The sequence below is a fragment of the Scomber japonicus genome, chromosome 11, assembly GCF_027409825.1.
Source record: "Scomber japonicus isolate fScoJap1 chromosome 11, fScoJap1.pri, whole genome shotgun sequence".
In the NCBI taxonomy this organism is placed as follows: domain Eukaryota; kingdom Metazoa; phylum Chordata; class Actinopteri; order Scombriformes; family Scombridae; genus Scomber; species Scomber japonicus.
This window is the reverse complement of record NC_070588.1, coordinates 20,088,658-20,110,954: the sequence shown is the minus strand read 5'-3', so window position 1 is coordinate 20,110,954 and position 22,297 is coordinate 20,088,658. Positions and strand designations below refer to the sequence as shown.

At 41.7% G+C, this 22,297-nt stretch overlaps 1 protein-coding gene across 1 annotated transcript in view; it reads left to right on the top strand.

Moving 5' to 3' along the window:
• The first annotated feature begins 21,115 nt into the window (after positions 1-21,115).
• The window catches only part of LOC128368266 (NALCN channel auxiliary factor 1), a 77,248-nt gene continuing 76,066 nt past the window's right edge, over positions 21,116-22,297 (top strand). Inside the window, exon 1 of the mRNA XM_053329053.1 lies at positions 21,116-21,847. Coding sequence (XP_053185028.1) covers positions 21,116-21,847 — 732 coding nt within the window. The remainder of the gene's footprint in view (positions 21,848-22,297) is intronic.

Genomic DNA, 22,297 nt, shown 5'->3' with positions numbered 1-22,297 from the left:
CCAAAGCTACAGTGTTCTGCTAACTTGTGCAGTGCTGTGATGAATGCTTCTGTGTGCTCTCCTCCTTGTTGACATCTTATTTTAAACTGAGCGCCTTCAAAAATTATATCTGGTTTTCTGCACAGTGTTGCTCAAATGCAGCTTCAGGTTTTTCCTTTAATCCCGATGTGACACAAAATCTTAAATTGTCTGATCCATTTTGGCTATTCTGACAGATTTGAGAAGTCAAGTGGCTCTAGGTGTGATATTTGCACAGCTGCCACTGCCATTTCTCTCTCTTCCCTCATTGTTTTACGCTCAGGGAAACTATTCTCTCACTTATGTGTTATCTGGCCAGGCCCTGTAGCCTAGCACCTCACAGATTCGAGCAGACTCACTGGCTTTCTCGCCTTTGAGAGCATGCATAATTTGTTGCTGTCTTCTGTACTTTCAGTTCAAGGCTGCTCCCCTGTTGTCAACTCACTAAGAAAAATATCTGCAGCTTATAGCAGAGTAGGGCACCGAGATTTTGAGTTCTTTTCCACTCTGTGAGACCATGTATAATGGAGGACGCAAGACACCATAGAGCTAGGTGAATAACAAGAATATACGGAGTCACCTGGAAGTAATTTACATTGCATTATGGGCACTGCAGTCTCTGCTGCGACAGGAGTCAATTAGCCTAGCCTAGCCTTCGAAGTTTGAAAACGGGGGTAAATGGTTAGCTCCGCTCAAATACCCTTTACATCCTTAAAGCTCAGTAATTAACATGCTCTATCTTGTTTGTTTAATCCTTACACAAATGTAAAAATGTCAAGGTGAGATTGTACTGTAACTATTTCTTGGCAAAGAGCGGCCTAGTGTAATGACTTCCTGTTTTTGCATTGGGTCACTCTTTGCCAAGAAATAGTTAGGCTACATAGTGAATACACAAAATATAATGAAATCACAACTTGTTACTGTTACATTTCAGTTAGTGTATGAACTGAATGAAGAAGATACATAAACAAACAATTTCTCTTTGCTTCAAGCTTCAAGTGTTTATGCATTTAATTCTTGGCAATAATCATTTCAGCATCCAATGTCCATTCTCCTCCCTATCATCAACCTTGTTACTATCATGATAAGTACAGCTTCCTTGTGCCCAGAAAAAAAAAAAAACATATCACTCTGTGAAGGACAATCTCTTGCTGAAGCTATTGCACCCATGAAATAGTGTTAGGAGCAAAGTCTGTTTGAAAAAGTGCAATATCAAGGGCATACAGTAATTACAATGTGTTCGATTTAGCCTGTGGAGACTTCAGTCGCTGCAGAGAAGTAGAACCCACTGTCCTTGAGAAATGTGTTCGTATTGTCTGCGTGAAGTCAAGAGGTTTCTAGAGGTGGGGCAAACTGTAGGAGTTTGAGAGCATATAGGGTCATGTTGCTAACTGCTATCCACTTAAAGAGCAAATTCACTCAATTTAGAGAATGCTCAGTCACTTTGTGAAGGTCAGTCAGACCAGTAATAAGTGATTGTTTGAGTTGTTTTGGGATTTCACTCCTGACAGAGCTGATACCAGAGGACATGTGGACTCTGGTCGCCAGTAGAAACAGACAGGGTTGTGGTCCAGATTAAAGGTTACTTTTTTATCCCGTGGGGACGGAAAGGCCATCTATCATTTCTCATTTAATAAGTGTGTGTGTGTGTGTGTGTGTGTGTGTGTGTGTGTGTTTGTGCATGGAACTGTGGGTTTTGTATGGATATACGGATGTGCAGGTGTACACGTATTGAGCAAAACGATGGAAATAAATGCTTTAAAGGAAAGAGGCAAGAACCTTATTTCAAATTTAGGTTTTTGACTGTTGATTATATGATCTGATCAGTTACACATCACCAGTAGCAAAATGTACAGGACATAATCATGTTTTCATAATACAGAAGTTGACTCCTTCACAAATCTAGAGAACTTATAAAATGGGTCTTTATCTTTAACAGACTACTTTAAATATTAAACTAGATAATGATTAAATAAAACTGACAAAGCTTACAACCCCAATAAGAATGTTGCTGTTCATGCACTGCAGTAAAATCATTTTTTTATATCACATATTGTCATTTACTAATGTATCATTGCTTTGAAAGCAATGCTTCTTATGTGCAAGTGGGAGAGAAAGGTAGTTAGTCATCAGTGTGTGTCAGCAGGTCATGCTCTAAACAGATCCTGCAGCACGGTGATACAAATAAGGACTAATAGCCCAGTTGGGGGTAAATAAGTCTACTAACACCACAATGCTTCTTAGGCATTACAGGCTTAGCAATTACCCACCTTACGTTCTAGTGAACACACTGAACTAACTGACCAGTGCCACTCATAAGCCCATCAACTGCACAGCAAGTCGCATAAGGTGGGTGCTATAAAAATCAAGTAAATGACCCAGGAATAATTTTAGCCCAGCATGCAATTTTCAAAACATGACATATTTACCAATACACAATCGGTCCTCTTGGTCGAAATGGTTGCATGGGCAAGGTTGTCTGAAATGGGACTAAGTAGAGAGAAAAGGAACAAGAATGATTTGTGGAAAGCCCAACATACAAGCCCATGCTGTGATATACGTATCTGGCGTCCTATATCTGTCCCTTTTCAGTTGTATGACCAAGTAGTAAGTCAGCGTAATAGCTGTTGCTCAGGGAGCCTGCTGATTTAAAGACTGGAGTTTAAACTGTGAATCTGAACAATATATCACTGCCTCTCCTCCTCATCTTCCCCTCTTTATCTCCACACAGCTCTGCATTGTTGTCTGTTTCAAACTATTTTTCTCTCTCTCTCTCTCATAGTCTCTCTTTCTGTTGCTCCCCCTTCACACACACACACACACACACACACACACATACAGAGGCAGACACGCACTCCCAGGCACTTCCCCTTTCTCACCCCTGAGGCCCACACAATAAGAGCTTAATGAAAAGGTACTTTACACTGGCAGCTGAGCACTGGGGAGATATCTTTAAATGTCACTGTTAATGGGAGGAATTAGCAGTGAGCAGGTTTTTCTATATGTGTGTGGACATGTGCATCCAGATGACAGTGTGTGATACCTGCCTAAATGAGTTATAGCTTATTTCTGATGTGTGAGTGTGAGAGTGTGCCTGTGTGCGTGTTCACCACCCAGCAGCATGCAGTGGCAGTTCATGTAGTTGATTTATTTCCCACAGGCCTCAGCTCTCTGCTTGATTACAGTGTATCACTGCAGCTACAGCCATGACCCCACTGTGACCCCATAAATTAGTCCCACTGCATGATGGGAGCTCTCAAAATCAGATGCCGATCTTTTCTTAGCTGATTGATTTAAGTACAGCCATAATTTCAGCATATCATTTATTCACCCCTAGTCTCCTCCCTGCAAATCGAGCATCTCAGTGGTGCAATGCATCATGGCTCTAGTGAGCCTAGAGGACTGTGGTGAGAGTGATTGATGTTCTTCAATGGATCATTGCTGAGAGGGCCTGTTTAATGGTTACAGCAATGGTTTACATGCTTGAAAGTAAGGTGTTGGGAAAAAAAAGAAGGTGGATCATGTTGCTCCTGTCTTATAATCTCAGTTGATGAAACCATGATACACTGAGGTGGAACACTTTGTACTTTTTCATATGCTAGTTTTACACTGAGAAACAGAAGACAGAGCCCACACAGAATGTATCACTTTTGACCTTTTACTGAACTTTACTCTGTCTGTGGCAGATATTTACAGAGCCTCACAAAGAGGGGCATGACTGATGGAAAGAGAAAGGAAAAAGTATCCAAGAGAGAAAAGACATTAGTTGTTTAGCACGGAAGGAGGTCATCAGTGTATGTGCTGCGACTTGCTGGAAGCCTCCTTCACATCAAACTGGCTTTTAGGGAGCAGCTAATGCAAATGGGTGGCTTACACAATTTGAAGTGACACAAACTTTACATTGAAGATTTCAGGTTAACTGAAATTACAGAGGGGCATCGACGAGCAACTTGTGACCAGTCACTAATGGATGGCTCTCCTCCTTTAATTGTCTGGCGTCGATTTCAGATTTTCAGGAGAAGCACAGATGTGTGCTGTGATGAGAAGTAGAGCAAGCCACCACAGGGAGAGAGGGAGAGATTTGCACGTGACTGGTAGACTGCAGAGTGTGTCTGCAAAGTCATCTGAGGTCAGCCGGTCTGTGTGATCAGATAGATGACGCAGAGTAAGGCTGGATACAACACAGTGCTACACAGGCCGAGGCTCACACACAGAACACGCCACCTTGCATACAAGTTTACAGTAGATAGTGATTGAACCTTGTCTTTAATTGCAAACAAGAACACCTCTGAGAGTGGTGAGTAAGGAACTAAGTGAAATGATAATGAGACAAATAGTCATGCCACGGGTTGTGTGAGGCTGTACTTAAGCTAAATGCTAACGTCAGCATGCTAACATGCTCACAATGACAATGCTAACATGCTGATGTTTTAGCATGTATTGTTTACCATGTTTACCATCTTAGTTTAGCCTCTAAATATTGAGCAAGTTAAAATTTTAATAAAAATCATCATAACAATGTAATTTTGTGACCATCCTTTTGTGGTTGAAATATTGCAACCAACACCACAAATGTCAACCTCATGGTGGTGCTAGAGAAGAGTTGGGATCACCAAAGTCAGTTGGGTACATCTTCTGGGAAGCATGGATGGATGTCAAATAGATATTTCTGTGTGGACCAAAAAAGGAGGAATTACCAACTGTTTTTTGATGGCAAAGCTGGTCAAAAAACAAAAAGGCAGCCAAAAAAGTTGCAATGGCATTTTCATTGTAGAATATATCACCTTTTGATATCTGATCTAAGCCATTTCCACTGCAAATCATCAGCAATTTCACAGTAAAACAGAGATTGAAGAGAAGGAATTGGTATGGGCTGCTATGATTTGTCTTGTGAGCTGTGCGTTAACACTGTGGCAGGGACTGCTATGGTGATGTTTTAAGGCTCAGCATACTAACACTCATAGCAAAAGAGAGGAGGAGAGGGAAGGAGAAATGAGACTGGGGGATTAGCTATACTGGCCTTTCTCCAGCTTTGTCCCAGGCACAATCTGGATAGTATAGCTGTATGTTTATTCCTGTGAATGCACCAGCCCAAAAGGAATGTGAGGTGACTGGACACTGGCACTGGAGCCTGCTCAGATTCCATGTTAGCAAGGATTTAACTTCACTCCCAGTTCTTCAAAGGCAGCACTACACCCCCCCCCCCCACACACACACACTCCTGTTGGATCCAGCAGCAGACATATCCCTTTCATCAGGAGGTGCTTTTCTCTGACAGCACAGATTAGTGAGAGGCAAATGCATTTAGAAATGCCAGGCCCATTTTCCTTGCTCACACACTGAGCCGTTACCAAACTTTGGATTAATAAATGGTTCATTCAAGGTCTTCTATCTGTTGTCCCAGTAAAGGTGCAGCATGTAGAATTTGGTTTCATATTGCGGAATTAACTTGGCAGAAGGGTTTTAATCAGTGTACAGTCACCTGAAACTAAGAATCGCTGTGTTTTTCTTATCTCAGAATGAACCCTTTATATCTATGTAGGGAATCCACTTCCATGGAGATGTTGCACCGCAGTGTTTCTCTAGTTGCCCAGAACTGACAAACAACACTAACTCTAGAGAGGACCTTAAATATGTTTTGCACATTTTTTGGCCACCGTTAAATTGTCCTACATGCTTGAAAGGGGAGAGGGAGGGAGATTTAATTCAGTTTGTTGCAATCTGCAGCCTCACCACTAGATGCTACTAAAGCCTACATACTGGCCCTTTAAATTCAGCATATGAATATTTTCTTTGAGCTCACATCACATGAGTAACACTAAGTTCAAGTGATACCAACAGCTCTGTGCAGGTGCAGAAGGACACTCACTTCAAACAACAAGTTTGATCTCTATTTTTAAGTCAGTAGACTTTAATGTAAAGAGAGAGGACAAGCAGGTGGGGATGGATAGAGAGACTGAGAAAGAGTAAGGTAATATTGGTCCAGCTCATGTTGGTGTTGACAGTAGGGGTGCTTGGTACCAAAAAAACTCATTTTGGCTGGGCCTTGTCTCTCTCTGCTGGAGTGTGGAGCCTCAGTCTCTCAGCCCTGGAGTCCCTGCAAATCTTGCCTTCTGCTGTTTATACTCTGGCTAAAGCTGGTGTTACAGGGTCCGCTCCTTCCATTTGGAGGAAACAGGCACACAGGTTTGGTGCTGATGAAGACACTCCATGAATTCAAACAGGTTTGACAGATTTCTTCTCTTGAAGGGACAGATTATTATTTTTCTGGTTATCATTTAAATGTATTCTGTAATAATATTTTGATGAATTTCTATGTTAGACATGGCCAAAGTTTAAAAAATTGAGGTTAACCTGTTGAGATGCTCCCTGCAAGTTAAAAGCCCAGGCTTCAACCTGCTCTCGATGGTTTGTTTGTTGCCATGGTTTTTCCATGTGCTGTTTCCTTTGTCCACCCACACTTTAGATTGGGTGGAAAGATTTTGGGTCCAACCTAGCCTGGGTAAACCCATGCTCTCTTTCCATCGACATTCCACTTTGCTCAGAAAGTTAGCATGGCCACCAAGACAAAATTTTCGTCAGAGATAGGGAACCAATCACAGAACGGGGAGGTGGGCTCAAGGCGATGACAACCGTAGAGCGACTCTGTTTACATCCAGCATGGTGGCCACAGAGGTGCAGAAACTGTTTGAAGCAGCAGTAGATTGTGTGCTAAATAAATTGGAAGGCAAGTTCACATTGAAAATAGAACTACTGATTTTCCCTCCATAAAAAGGATGTGTTTACGCTGCTCTCTACAGGCTCTGAATAGATCATTGTGTATCGTTGATATGATTGGCTGTAAGTTTGTCCAGTAGTGTACAGAAGCATTTGATTGACATTCGTTGATCCCACCTCAAATATGAGGAAATGAACAGCTCATCTCCAGACCCTACCTCACTTGTGGTAGGGTCTAGCATTAGCCAGACTAGGTCCAACCTGGATGGAATTGAAATATTTTGTAACTGAGAGGTTGACATTTTGAGTAAATTATGAGAAAAAGTAGTGAAATCCTACGACTATAGTTTTTTTCATCGTTTGTTCCTGTGGCCTCCACAGCCCACGAATGTCCTGCCATAGACTGTAAACATGGATGACATGAAAGGTCCCCAAAAGTGAAGCTAAAATATCTTGAATGCCCTCTGGTGGGTTGTTTCAGTATACAGTAGTTCATAAATCCCACCCCTGCATGTTTGTGGATGGGACATGAGCCAAAGATAGTATATATGTCACTTTAGGTAGCTCTTTTCTCATTTATTTTCAAGTGCTATTTTTTTTTTCTTTTTCATTATTTGATGCTGTGATTGACATAAATTAGATATTTTTGGTTTCACTATTGCATAGTGGTAGGAACTTGAGACATGTCGTCCATCTACATATACAGTCTACAATGTGTGCTGAGGGGTGGCTTCAGATAGCTGGTCAATCAGAATAGAGTTGGCTCATAGAGAGGGTGCTCTTAGAGACAGAAACTAAAATGTCCTGTTTCCGACAGAGGCTAAACTGAGTGACATGTAGGACCGGCATACGATAAATAAGTGTGGAGTGTTTGAAATGTAAAACATATTAAGGTATTCCAATAGACCTGTAAATGTACATGATACATCGCCTTTAAAGCTGCTTTGTGTAGAATCAATAAATGAAAAACAGTCTTGCAAACAATTCTTCATCAATTCTTTATTAACATAAAATAAATGTTATATTTTTATGATAATTTCACCATAGAAATCTTACAAAAAATGTCTTACTTGCAGCTCAAAGAGGAAAAGCCTTTTTAAACTGTTACGCTCTTAGAACTGGAGTAAGAAGCGTTAAACCCACTGTTTGATTATCATTTCTAAAGCCCCCTGGTCCTTTCTCAGAGAGAGCAGTCATACCCCACGAATAAGACTGTGTGGAGACTGTGAGAGCATCAGTGTACAGTCTCAGGCCATTAATGATGTAACATCAGGGTAAGAGAGGATGAAGACAAACTCCAACACAAAAACATTTAATCATGCAATGTTGAACAATGTTTTGTGTATATGTATATGTATTTTTTTGTAAAAGTGACATCACTGTGTGATATTCTCAACAAGAATGTTTTAATTATTGCAGATTGCACAATAATAAAACAGTTGTGTGTAGTAGGAGGTTACAAAGAGGGGATACATTAACAATACTACTAATAAACATAAAAATGCAAAGCCCTTAAGAGTGGTCCATTTTATTTACAACACAAACAAGCTTCATCTTCTATGTACCGTGTTTGTATTCCATACTGTATGTTTCCTTTCAAGGGTAAAAGCTACCTTTCCTGACAGACACATTTCCTTTGAAGCTGGAGGCAGGGTAAACGCAGATTTCCAGATTGTTCGATGGGAATATACACCAGTGATCTAGCACCATGGGTATGGGAAAAAGCATTGTCCTTGGGATATAGAGCTGTGTTGTTAAGCTGCTATGGGATTCCTGGAATCGAAATGGAGTGAGTCAATCGATCAGGAGAGTAAAACCTGGAGGCGGAGCAGGGGTGGTGCTGGGTGGGGTGGGAGGCTGAACATCATGATGGTATCTCCATCATTGGACTAATCCTCCTTGATTCCAGTGGCCAATTGAACACTTTGAACATTCTGAATGTGTCTTACAATATAACAGTGATTCTACATATTTAACCTAATTTACTGTGAAGTAATAAATACTTGACAATGACATCATTGCTGAGTATTTTGCAAACCATGCTGTAGTGTTTCTGATTTTTAAATGAATGTTTTTATCTTCCAGCAGCCATTGGTTTCCATTCATTTCCGTGTGGTTGAAAATCAATTGTCTCTTGAGACTTTCTTTGGTTGTGTAATCCATCACAGTAAACATCAGGTATGCATTTCTTTTCCTGGATTGAATTACAATTATGAGGCAGTGCAGCGTGGACCATTTAAATAAATCAGCACCAATAATGGGAAATATTAAAGTAGACTTGATTATTTAATATTCTTTGTACTATAAGTCACACTGTAAAAAGCTTGCTGAATTGTACATTAACTTACTAGAAACTGGATGCCCATAAGTTACAGTAAAAGCATTTACAGTATTCCTGTATCATTGTCGTACTTTTAATTCAAGTACTATTACCGTATTTTCATTTGCAGTACTGTAGTTTTGTTTACAGTATAATTACTGTATTTTCAATTATAATACCATTATGTATTTTATTTTATTTATTTATTTATTTTCAAAGATTAATTTTTGCGTTTATTTGAAAGTACTTGGCATTGAGACCGACAGGAAACACGGAGAGAGAGAGTAAGAGGGGAATGACCTGCAGCAAAGTACCCTTACCAGAGTTGAACCAGGGACATTGCCGTTAGGTGGCATGCATGGTAACCACTTCACTACCAAGGCATTCCACCATTACACATTTTAATTTCCAGTTTTATTACTGTTTTTTTTAAGTATAATTAAAGTATTTTAATTTCCAGTATTATTATTATTACATTATTAGTCCTGCATTTTCTTTTATAGTATTTTTTGCTGTGCTGTATTAGTACTGTTTTTCCTTTAGAAAATTACAGTATCAGTATTTCTTTAACTAGTTTAGCTTCATTTAGTTTAAACAAAATTCCCATTTTTACCATATAAATACAATTCAGTTGCATTACAGCCCTTTAAAGCACCCCAAAAATCATAATTACTAATGAACATTTGTCCTAAAAATATGCTCTCTAATCATTAGAGTAATTGTTGAACTATATATACATCCAAATATGATAAGTGGGTATATAATCGAATACTTCTTATAATTTGAATAATCATACCATTCTCTCTGTAAAATGTACTGTTTAATAATACCTGCAAATTTCTAGGAAATGTAAAGGTAGAATATGTAGAATGAGCAGAACAACGCCATCTAATGTCTCAAGATCGTAGTCGCAACAACCAAAAAGTAATTCCAGCAGTCGGGTTGCCAGGTCCGGTGCCGGATTTTATTTTAGCTCTAACTCTGTAAATATACCACTTTATCCACATGTCTAACCTTTTTAGGCGAGAAAGTAGCCCTTTAGATCCACAGTGTGACGCTAATTTGTCCAAATAACATCTGCTTAAAGTTTTGTTCCTGCGAATTCGGAGCCACTCAAGTTAGCCGTAGCGAGTAACGCACTTCCGGTCATTTTCACAGAATAAAACACCCGTTGCCTTTTATTATTAAGAAAACCATAACGATAGAGTTGGTGCTTTTATTTTGAAAACAGGAAGCGAACATACCCTCGCTGTAACTGACTTGAAACCACCGAGGTACATTACATTGTAACGCCAGTGGGAGTAGCAGCAATGTCTCTGCATGTACTGCCTAATCCTAAACACCGATTGGCTTGTGTGTGGTGTCGTCAGAAGCAGAAGAGGCTCACGGTCGTAAACATCTAGTCACGTGTAGTCTGAGATGGACGCGCAGGTCAGGAAATGACGTAAACGGACCGTATATGGTTTGTTATTTGTGTTATTACATTACGTGTTGGACTAAATACATGGACATATTGAGGAAAATATTCCGGTTTTATGAAAACGGATTTCATATTTCACAAGAATGGATACTTGGCGAGCTGTACAGAAAGTCCTGAGTCATAAGATGATCGTTGTGGATAAAGGGAAGACTTTGAAGGTATGTAGGCATTATAGCTTTTCTCACTTAGCTGAGTGGCTAGCCGAGCTAATCGGTAATATTATTACGGCTGTGAGCAACCATATAAGTCGTGAGTGGTCTTGAATGAATCAGAACAATCTAAGCTTTCCAACAATGTATGGCATGAGTATATATGTTTAAGGGTTGGTGTTTAAAACATTCAGAAGACCGTGTGGCTACCTCCTAACATCCGTCCCGTCCCGTGAACGGAACAGCGTGCGTTAAGAGGTTAATGATCAAATATCAAAATCCGAATAGCGTCAGAAAGTCAACCCACTCTCCACATTTCCATTGCTACCGTTTTGATACTTCATGGTACACAAACAAATAGCATCTCATATGAAAGCTAAGACCCTGGCGAGTTCAACAGTACCACTATTATTGCGCTAAAAACTCAGTGAACCAGCAGCATACAAAGGTAAACAACCACTTATTTACAGTGACTAACAGATATTCTGTCTTACCTTCGAAGTTTTGTGATGAAAAGTTGTACTTGAGAGCAAAAAACGCTGGTTTTAGTGAGTCCAACACGGCCGTGCTTGTTTACAACTCCATTTCACCCAGTGCCTGCCTACAGTAGCTGCACCGGAACAACAGACAACCCTGGCAACCCGCAATTCCGGCCGTTAATAGACCTTTTTCACACTAGCCGGAAATACGTAGAGTACGGGTAAACTGGCTTCCGGTCGCTTGTAAACACATCGAAACAAAATGGATACCGGGAGGTTGTACTCGACCAACTTACAGCTTCTACCTAAGTTTTCGTTTTCAGATGTCACAAGAAGTGTGGAGGAACACAGCAGCACAAAAGGCAACAAGTTGAAAAAAGGGTACAAATTTTTCCACGAGGAATTTGTCCACAATTATCAAGGTAAGTTGAGCGATATTGGGTGAACCGTTACTGAACTGATAGCTACAATGACACATCATTAGCGCGTCTACTCTAAGACCTAGTTTATGTATAGTATAAAGTATACGATGATATAGCCGACCATACTAAAGCATCCTAGTCTTGTTTAAATGAAGCATTATGGCATAACATTGTTGTGTTGATGGTTGTCCAAGTGAACGTCTTCTACATTGCGACAGTGATATTAGCCGAATGCTAACCTTTCTATTTTTCTGTACTTTGTACTATTGAGTTGCCATTGTGTATGAAATGCGCTATATAAATAAAACCGCCTTGTCTTGCCCTGCCTAACCGGCTAACATTTTCTCTCGTAACGTGTGTTTGTGTGTGATCATAGTATCAAATGTACTAGACGGGCAGGTTTTTGTGAGGGCTAGATGCTTCAAATCCATGAAGAAGAGTGAGGAGCCCCACAAACTAGAGGTTTGACCATAGATAGATGCCTTTGCAGTACTTCTGTGCACTTGCTGCAGTTGCAGCTCTTTCTGACGAGTTCTTACACAGCTAGAAGTGAGGAAAAGTACACACACTCTTGTTTGTTTGTTTGTTTGTTTCATCTCTTTCCATACTTCTATTTCATCTCTCTCTATTGGCTGTTACTTCATGTTACTGTTGACACTGAGATGTAATATGATATTAAATGAAATTATTCTCTTTTGTTGTTGTGTATAGATATCACTGGCCACTGACAGTGGAAGTTTGATGGCTTATTCCTGCAGCTGCGTAGCTGGTAAAGGCTTCTGCAACCATGTAGTTGCCCTCCTTTACCAGACTGCACACTATTCACAGCTTGGTTTGCTGAATGTTCCACCACCCCTGGCCTGCACAAGTGATCTACAACGCTGGCATAGACCGAGAACACAGGTAAGATAAGTGGAATCAAGAGTAGAGTCTTTTCATTTAGAGCGTTATTTTACGATCATGTTGTTTATTTACTTTGGTTTTAGGTGTTTAAGTACTGATTCACACATACAGTAAATCGTAGCAATTCCTGCAAAAGTGATCACATTTTATTCAAAATTTTAAGGGAATCCATCCTGAACCTGTGAGTAACGTGGTGGTGCAAAAGCCAGCAACGGTGGGCAAGAGTGGTCTTAGCTCCACATTGTACCAGGCATATACAGGTGATATTTTATGGCCATTTTAATGTTGCTTTGAAACTACAGCAGTACTTGCCTAACTCTTCCTTTTTTGACCAACCAACCAAATAAATAATTTAGAACCTTGTGTATCTTTTCTTTCTTTAGGACAGTTTCCTGATCCTGACATGATGGCATCTGGAGCCAAGCTACGCCAGGAGCAACCCCAGCCTCTCATTGCTCTTGTATTAGATGGCATGTCTGAGATAGCGCTGACTCCATCTAAATTTGGGCCTGTCCCACATGGATCCCCGCTGTCATATCATTGCCCACCAGAAAAGTCCAGTGATGTTATCCTGCATCACTTGGCTCCTGAATTCCCAGCTCTTCCTTTAATGCAGCATACCTTCTCCAACTTGGACTTTGTTCCAACACTGCATCAGCTCATGCACCTCCAGTCACTGCAAGTGTCACCTCAGATGGTCAGTGAAATTGAGAAGGGAACCAGGCAGCAGTCAAAATGTCCTGCATGGGCACAGCTACGCCAACCACGGTTAACTGCTAGTCGCTTTCGAGAGGCCTGCTCTTCCTGGGAGGGAAGTGTGGATCCAGAGTCTGCAGCAAAGGCCCTCGCTGTCCAAATGATAAGAGGCTCCAAAAAGCAAACTGCTGCAATGAAGCGGGGTCTGCTCATGGAGTCAGAGGTCCTGGCAAGTTATGCCGAAGTAGTGCAAGTTAATGTGCTGCCTGCTGGATTTGTCATTCACCCAGAAGCACCACATCTCGGGGCAAGTCCAGATGGTAGGGTGTATGACCCTTCAGAGTCACCACCATTTGGACTTGTAGAAGTGAAGAGCACCACTAAACACGACGTGTCACAGGTTGCTCACCTTAAGAGGGAAAATGGCCGTGTCAGCCTGAGGCGTTCACACCGTTACTACTGGCAGGTTCAGGGACAACTAGCGGTAACCGGCCTAGAGTGGTGTGACTTTGTCACAGACACACAGACAAGTTTGTCTGTTGAAAGAATTTGGCGAGATGATTCGTTCATAATCAAAATGAAGGAAAAATTAGACCTTTTCTACTACAACACATACATGAATGTTTACTTGGAATCACACTGAACTGTCTTGTACTCTCAATAGATGTCTTATGTAATTAACTGTGAATAATTTTTCGTCTTTGCATAGCACAAAATCAAATTAGTTCATGAACCCCTAACCCCCACCACAGACTTTTATTCTGCCATGTTATCTTAAGTTTGGCCTGGCCCACTCCTGCACATGCCTCTTAAAGTTACTCACTATAAAATGTATAAAAAGTAGAATGTTTTGTGTAAAACTGACATGTTTAATATATTTCTGTTTTCTATGGCTTTATATAAATTGTTGATATTGATTAAATCGAAATGTTGATGTTTATTGAATCAGTTGATGTTCATCTACCTGTCTAACACCTTTTTCATGGCACACAAAGCCCAAAATGATAAATTCTCCCACTTACCTTACCTACTCACACTGAAATGTGGTGAATTGATTCAATAAATCAGTTGTTTATCCAATTGTTGTTCGTTCATTTTGAGTAAAGTAAAGGATTCAAAGTAAGTTGACCATTATAATTTATTATGAGGTAACATGCACAACAATACTGATCTGGGCACCAATTAATGTATTTACAAAGCATCTCATCTGAAGGTTTAATTTCACACATTCTGATTAAATAATTACAGGTTAATACATTTATAGAACATTAAGTGTTACTTTGTGTTAGATTATTGTTCATTTCTATTATACTGAACCACAACATTTATATATAAAAATATACAACATGTACATCTTTGAAAAACATGTTCAAAACTACATAGTATGTGCTACATGTGTTTTAGTTTGCTGGGGTTGTTGATGATCCTCTCAGCAACTTATTCTTCACAAGACAAAGGTCCTTGAAAATTAACCATTACACAGCAGTTGTGCCATATCTGGTTGACAGTGCCCATCAGAGTGAGCGGTACAGGTGAGTCCCAGATGTGATGTGACTTAACTCTGGCTATTACCCTCTCGACTACTATCCTGAGACGGGCGATGGCTTGTGTTTTCTCCGTTTCCTCTCTGGTAAATTGAGCTGAATGCTTGAAGGGTGGAATGATGAGTTTGGCTCCAACATCAGAAAGCAAATCTTCAATGAGAAATCCTTTGTCAGCCATCACTTCATTCCCTGGCTCAAGTAAGGGAAGGATTCCACTGACCTTTGTTATCTCCTTGTCAGAGATGCTTCCTGTGTACAGGGGTGAGACAAACGTCACCAAACCATTGGGGGCGACTCCGATCAGTCCCTTCAAGGTCGTCCTGTTTTTGTAGTGAGAGAACATTTCTGATTGCAATGTCAGTGAGGAGGCTGTCGCCACAGCAACCTCAGTGCAGTCCAGAATCACACGGACATTGGGACAGTGCAACTTAAATTTTGCTGGCATGACAGACTTCACCTTCTCCATGCTCACCCAGAGAGGAAGTGACCCCAGCATCAGGAACAGGTAGTTGGCCCAGGTGATGGTTACTCGACTCACGGTGGCTACACTGACCTCAAACATGTCAGCAATGAGCTGTTCTTTCATGCCAACTGCTACTCGCATAGAGTACATGAGAAACTCATCGATTAATGCCATCCTACGAGAGGGGCTGGGTCCCATGTCTGATTCACCTATCCTCTTTGCCTTGCTCCAGTAGGCCAATCGAGAAGCAGATGGTGCAATTGACTCCCAGAATATTTTAAACACACGTTCAGATGGAAATTTTGTGTAAAATCGTATCTGGTCGTCTGACGCACAATATCGGCTGAAGAGGGTCGGGGATGGTAGGGCTACCTTCTTCAGCGCGGCTCTCAAGTCCTGGATATATCCCACTGCCTCATCACGAACACCTAGAGTGATTGAAAAGAAATACAGAAACTAATTCAGCCCTTCATGCTTTCAATCCTACAGTGAGATGATACCGAAGTATGCAGTAGCAGTAATGTCATCTAATAATCTATGATGATGATTGTTATTAAATGTGAACTTTTAGCTTTCATCGTCTTTTATCATAGTTATTGTGATGTCTGGTATTGTACTGTGTGTCTTGTATATGGACCTTACTTTTAAAAAGTAATTAATTGTAGTTACTAGTTACTTTCCCCAGAAGTAACTGGGTTAGTAACTGAATTACTACAAAGCAAATGCAACTCATTACCAGGAAAAGTAACAATTGGGTTAGTTTTTTTTTTTAAATAAAATAATTTAAATAATTTAATATGTCAAATTACTTGGTCTCAAGTCAAATGACGGCGAGTAACGCCGCATTTTATATCAGTAACGGTAACGGTAACGGTTTGTTTTTGAGGATTACCTGGTGGGGGCGGCGTCGCATAATCGTGGTCGAGTTTCGCCACCTTCGTCGCTGTATCGTAGTTCTGGCAGGTCACAGACAGCACAGACAACCGTTTGTTGGACCTTTCATAAACAGACTCTCTTTTCGGATGAGATGTGAAGTTGTTCCAAGGAAAAAGACTGGGAACAGCCCCGGGTATTAAGCGGCTAACACTGCAGCCCGAGATATAATCCTCCGACGTGAAGTGCCGGCTACAGACATGCGTGCTCCCCTTCTTAATAACAAAATTCAGCCCCTCCTCCCGCCGAATCGCCTGAATCCACCTTCGTCTCAGATCGCTGTCAACCGGGAAAGAATGAAAAGAGAGGTAGGGTTGTTTTTGGGCAGAGCAAGAACAGCCCGGTACACTACAAAAACTTTTGTTTCTTGTTTCTGCCATTCTCAATAGAAACCGGATGTTGATTTACCCGTAGTCTACGTATTTCCGGTCACAAAATGCGGAAGTGTGAAAAAGGTCTATTGGCTGGTACAATGTACACAGAACGTGTCAGAACGTCATTGTCGAACCCGTCAAAAAATTTTAAAAATATTAATTCAGACTTAATATTTTTTTTTTATGGAAAAGCAATACTTTCATTCTGTACCCCTCAAAACTCCCCGTGGCTGTATTATTTTTTTTTTTTAAATATAGCTTTTAATAAATATTCTACATATTCAACCTTTAAGGAAACTGTAAAATAAAGTGTCACCTTATATTTATATTATTTTTACATATCTGCTTCCTGCTATCATACCATATGTTTGTGATAGCAACTGAGCAAACTCCATTGGTTGATGATGACTGAGAGATGCAGTTAAAAGCCAGTTGACTTTGCATTGACATTGTTTTGTTGAACTACTACTCGAAAGGCTCAGAATAAATTTTCATGCTCAAATAATAATAATAATATTTTTTGGCAAACAATCAAAGCATTACAATAACCACACGTGTGAGAGAAGATAAGAAAGCAACCATGTATGTGCTACTATATGCACACGTGGATACAAACATGCACAAACACTGTCACAATTTGGTTTTGAGTAGGGATAATACACTAACCTCACATATACTAACCAAGTCACACATCAATCATCAGTTCTTAACAACTACTTAGGACCAGGCTGAGGGTGTCGTCTTCTCTGACCAATCACTGAGGCTGAGCCTGTATCTTTTTCCCCTTTGACGTCAGGCAGATGAAAGCACTGAAGGAGATTGAGAGACAGAGGAAGACAGGGTGATGGTGAGCAAGAGCTTAAGGAAGAGTTATATCAGGGGAATCGTACAGGGTCAGCTGAGTGGGAGAGGAAGGAAGAGAAGGAAGGAGAGAGACAGTGACAGCGGGAAGGGGAAAATAAATGCTGATAGATCACTGAGAAGGAGGAAAGCAGCACTAAAACAACAAAGGAGCTGCGCATAAATGTAATATAGATCAGGAGAGAATGAGAATAAAGAGTGCACGTATCCTAAATCCAGACATAGGGATGGACCCATGAAAAGAGGTCAATTTCCATGCTGACACAGTGTGTAGGAGGTGTGAAGGTTGTGTATTTGACACAAGTTGTCAAGTGGCCACGAGCACAGTTGGATCATGTCACCTGTCTGTTTTTCTCTCTCACCACATTCTCCTCCTCCTCTGACTGTCAGTATGGTCCAGTCTAGCAACTACCGGTCTTCTCCTCTCTGTCTCCCTTCATCAGGAACGCTTACGGTTTGGGAAACACAATGCCATGATGAGGTAGTAAACATCCGGGGGGGAAAAGTTCTTGAAAAAAGTTTAAAATATCCATGTGATATAAGCTCAACCAATTTTACACATCAAAGTCTGTTGACAGGTGTTGAGGAATACCACTGTATATGTGGAAAAAAACTGAACAAAGCCTTTTGTGGCTCTAGAGGGAGCTGCACAAGGTCTGATAATTTGCCTGTACAGTCGAGGGAATCAAGTTGTGTTGCATTGTGGGTAATACTGGTATCAGGTTTTGACAAAATAGAAGAATGCATTGAATAAAAAGTTAATGGTTCTGCTGCATTGATTTAAAAAAAACTGCCTATCATGAAACTGTCAATGTTACAAGAACATAATGCTAAAGAAACAACATTCTCATCATCTGTTCTTGTATGACTCATGAGAAACAACACATCAGGTCGCCACTTTTTATTGTTTGGAATCTGATCAGGAGCAGAAAAACTTTAAAAAGCATCAACATGAGGAGTAAAAAGGCACTGAACCTTCAACTTGGTTATTTTGGATATGCTTAGAGCTCATTTATGAATAGATTGTTGAGCTTAACTTGAATTACATAAATCTACTTTCAAGTATCTTTGACAAGCCAGATAGGACATCAGTGTAAAAATGGATATGAAAAGGGTTTTGATAGTGACTGATGCACTTATATCTGCTTTTAATTTCCTAGAAATTTCGACATAAAAAATAGAAAAGGCCCTCAACGGTGCAAACTGCCTTTGATTAAGCAAGCACTCTCAAAGCAATGAGATAATAATCAATTCTACACATGTATGTATTGTTTCAGAGAAAACACACAAACACACACATACACACACACACACACACACACACACACACACGCGTTCCCCAGCATGAATAGTGGATGAGTCATGTCTGCTAGCCCTTACTGTTACTGTGATGGCTCCAGATTTAAGGGCCAGCAATCTGCATTCATCGCACAGACATACTCTCTCTTTTTCTCTTTCTGCCATGTCCCAGGCTCTGTCTCACTCACACTACTCCTCTCTCCTTCACACACATGCAATCACACAGGTATGAAAGTATTGGGAGTGGTGTGAAACTGACAACTCTGTGCTGTGCAAGACACACACTCCATATGTTGTAGGCAGGCTTTCAGTTTGAACCAATCGAGTTGTGGATTTGGAAATAGTCCCTATCCATAACAGAGCAGGAGGCTGACATACAACAGAGTTAAGGTCAAAGACAGAGCATGAAATTGAGCAATGGCAGTTAAAGGCAGACAAGACAATTCCAGTCGAAGTAGGACATCTATCCCCGCAAGGTATGATCACAGCATCCTGCAGTGACATAATATGTGAGAACAGTGAGTGATGAATGATGAGCATTCAAGCACCCCTAGCAACCACACAACAGATGTTTGCTACAACACTGTCCACAGTAACAAATCCAGTCCTACCAAAAAGCCAAGCCCCTGCATAGTAAACTTTCAGTTTCCATCATGATCAGAGGAACAGGGGCTCAGAACCAACAAGCAAATTGGATCTCCTTGTGTTCCCTCCACTCAGGACCGGTGTAATACAAATAGCCCTTTTACACACAATTGTTTGCCATTGTGTTCTAGCTTGGATAACTCTGGAGTGCACTCCTCAGAAGCTGCAATACCACAAGATGGAATAAAGACTCATTTTCTTGTGTTTGAGGGCAGTTTCACAAAGTGAACCTGTGACAGGAAACTAAATTGTAGCTTGCACGCAGGCAACCAAGACAGCAGTGTTAAGCTATCCATGGTGCTGAAATTCATTGCTGTTGTCCCACAGAAATATTTCACATAATGTACAATGTTTGCATTTACTTGCCTGTATTATTCAATATGTTGTCACATTATTTTCTTTTTTGGCAGAAGGATGCTGGCTGCACTAAAACTAATTGGATTGGTGTTAGATGAGCACCCCCTCAACAACAAATTGTAGAAGCTGCCTCCTACTCTGCCTTAAACACAAATTAATCAGGTAATCATCTCTTGTCTTATCCCCAAAATACAGCTCATTAACACTAAGCAACACTCTTTTTTTCTCTTTGGTGGCACTTTGAGCCCTGTACGCTGACAACAGTAGTTTTAAGGATGGGGATAAATACTGTAATTTCCTTTCAGCCCCTAAGAGTGTGCACAAACACATGCACACACACACACACACAAAGACACAAGCATATTGCATAGCATATGAACATGTGTATTTAAACCCACTGACCAAACATAACTGATAAGATGGGACCCACTTACAGGGAACAGCGCTTGTTCAGCTGCTTCCCACCTGTTCAGAGGCTCAAACTTGCTTATATTTTCAAAGCCTGAAGCCTGGGGTAGAAAAACATGTTCGCTATTTCAGAATGTATGAAATTGCCAAATTAATGATCTTACTGACTAGAATGGAAACAGTGAATGTGATGTCTGAACTACATTGTTGTGCTTGTGAATGAACTCCCGTCTATCCTGCACCAAAAGCAAGGTGTCGCCAAAAGTGTGTTTGCCAAGACAGTATAGTATATGGCCACTATTGCTCATGAACGTCAGAGAGGAAAGCCAAAAATTAACCACCTTTAAGTGTGCCTGTGTGCTCTCTCTCTCCCTCTCTCTCCCTCTGCCTCCGTGTGTGTGTGTATGATGGGTGTGTGTGTGTGTGTGTGGTGTGTGTGTGTGTGTGTGCATATAGCTAGGTAATAAGCTGCTCCACCACTGCGCAACGATGGAGCTATCGCAACGATGGAGATGACGCAAACAGACCCAGCTCTCCGAAAAAGTGTTTCAAGACGAACATGGCGGCAACTTAACCGAGGTCCAAGATGACAATGGCCAACGGGAGAAAGGATTCTAGGCTTTCCTGCCAGGTACGGGACAGAGAAACCAGCCAGCGTGCATCGAAGGGGCTCGTCGCTTTCCTTTAAGTCAATCTGCAAACCGAACGGCGGCAGGCGCGCAGCATCAGTATCGAGGGGCTCGCAACAGCTGGTCTCCCTGCGCCCTGACGAGAGAACAAACCCGGGAGGGACGGTAGAGGGGGGCATGCGGTCAAAGAGGACGCCGTTTCCCCCCGGTGAGCCATGGAGAACCGGGATGCGGCAGCGCAAAGCTTAATCTGTGCGGGCGGTCTAATTGGATAGAGGAGCGCCCTGGACCGGCGGAGGCACGGCACCCCACCGTTACAGAAGAGAACCAACCGGAGCCCATCTCCCCCTAAGTCAATGAGTATTGTGGCAGAGCAGCCCCCGCGGTGGAGTCGGCCAGGGCAGCACTTTCCTAAAATATGACCAGGGGTGCTTGGATGCGTCGGCAGCACGATGAAGGCTTAAAATATTGGTTTGCACCCCGAGAGAACGAGAAGCCATTTACCGAGTCGGAGCGGGCCCAGAGATGGCGACTGTCGCTGGCCTCTCTGTTGTTCATCACCGTCCTGCTCTCTGATCACTTGTGGTTCTGCGCCGAGGCGAAACTGACACGAACCCGAGACAAGCGGTTGGACGAGGGGCTTGCAATTACAGACATGGGTGAGCACCAAAACTCCCTCAACCGAAATCATACCCCAACATCACCTGACCCCCGCCGTCTCGCCAGAGAGCAAGATGCTATTTTTCTAGGGAATTCTACCAAACCTCTATGGCGAATGGACACCTGTCACCCCGATAGTGTGTCCAAAGACTGCTTTACTTTCACGGACGCCGAGACCGTGTGCCGGGGCCTCTCCGGTGGAGGGGGAAAGGGGACACAGTTGGCGTACGTGAATCTGAGCGATTTGTACCTTTCTTTTTGTAATTCCTACTCACTTTTGGATTTGTTTTACGGGTTTACGAGTCTAGACAATTTGAATTGCACCCTGGATATGGCCATGGCGGTGGATCAGCAGGGATGCAGCGAGTGTGTCCGGGCTTACCAGCTTCTTGACCAGGAGGTGGAGGAGAGGTACCAGGAGTTTGAACTGCTGGTTCAGAAATACGAGACGGATGCATACTCGGTTAGGACGTGCATGGAGGAATGCAAGGTAGGACTAAGGGCCGGTTGCGCGCACACACACACACACGCGCGCACACACACACACACACACACACACACACACACACACACACACACACACACACACACACACACACACACACTCAAAAGTGCATTTAAGGGGATGGGTTCACAGTCGTCATGGCAACCATTGGGCATATCTGTCAGTATATTAGTTTTTTTTTTTTTTTTATAGAGTTGAGGCTGAAGCACCAGCTGCATCATTTGGCCTGTCAGGGTTTCCACAAACACGCAGTTGCACCACATACAAATGGTTTGAGGGGACTAGAAGACAAGTCAACAGGGACTTTTGCAGTCCTTCATTCTCTCTCTCTCTCTCTCTCTCTCTCTCTCTCTCTCTCTCTCTCTCTCTCTCTCTCTCTCTGTTTTTCTTTTTGTGGCTCATGAAGTCTAATCTTTTTAATAGGGACTACTTTGT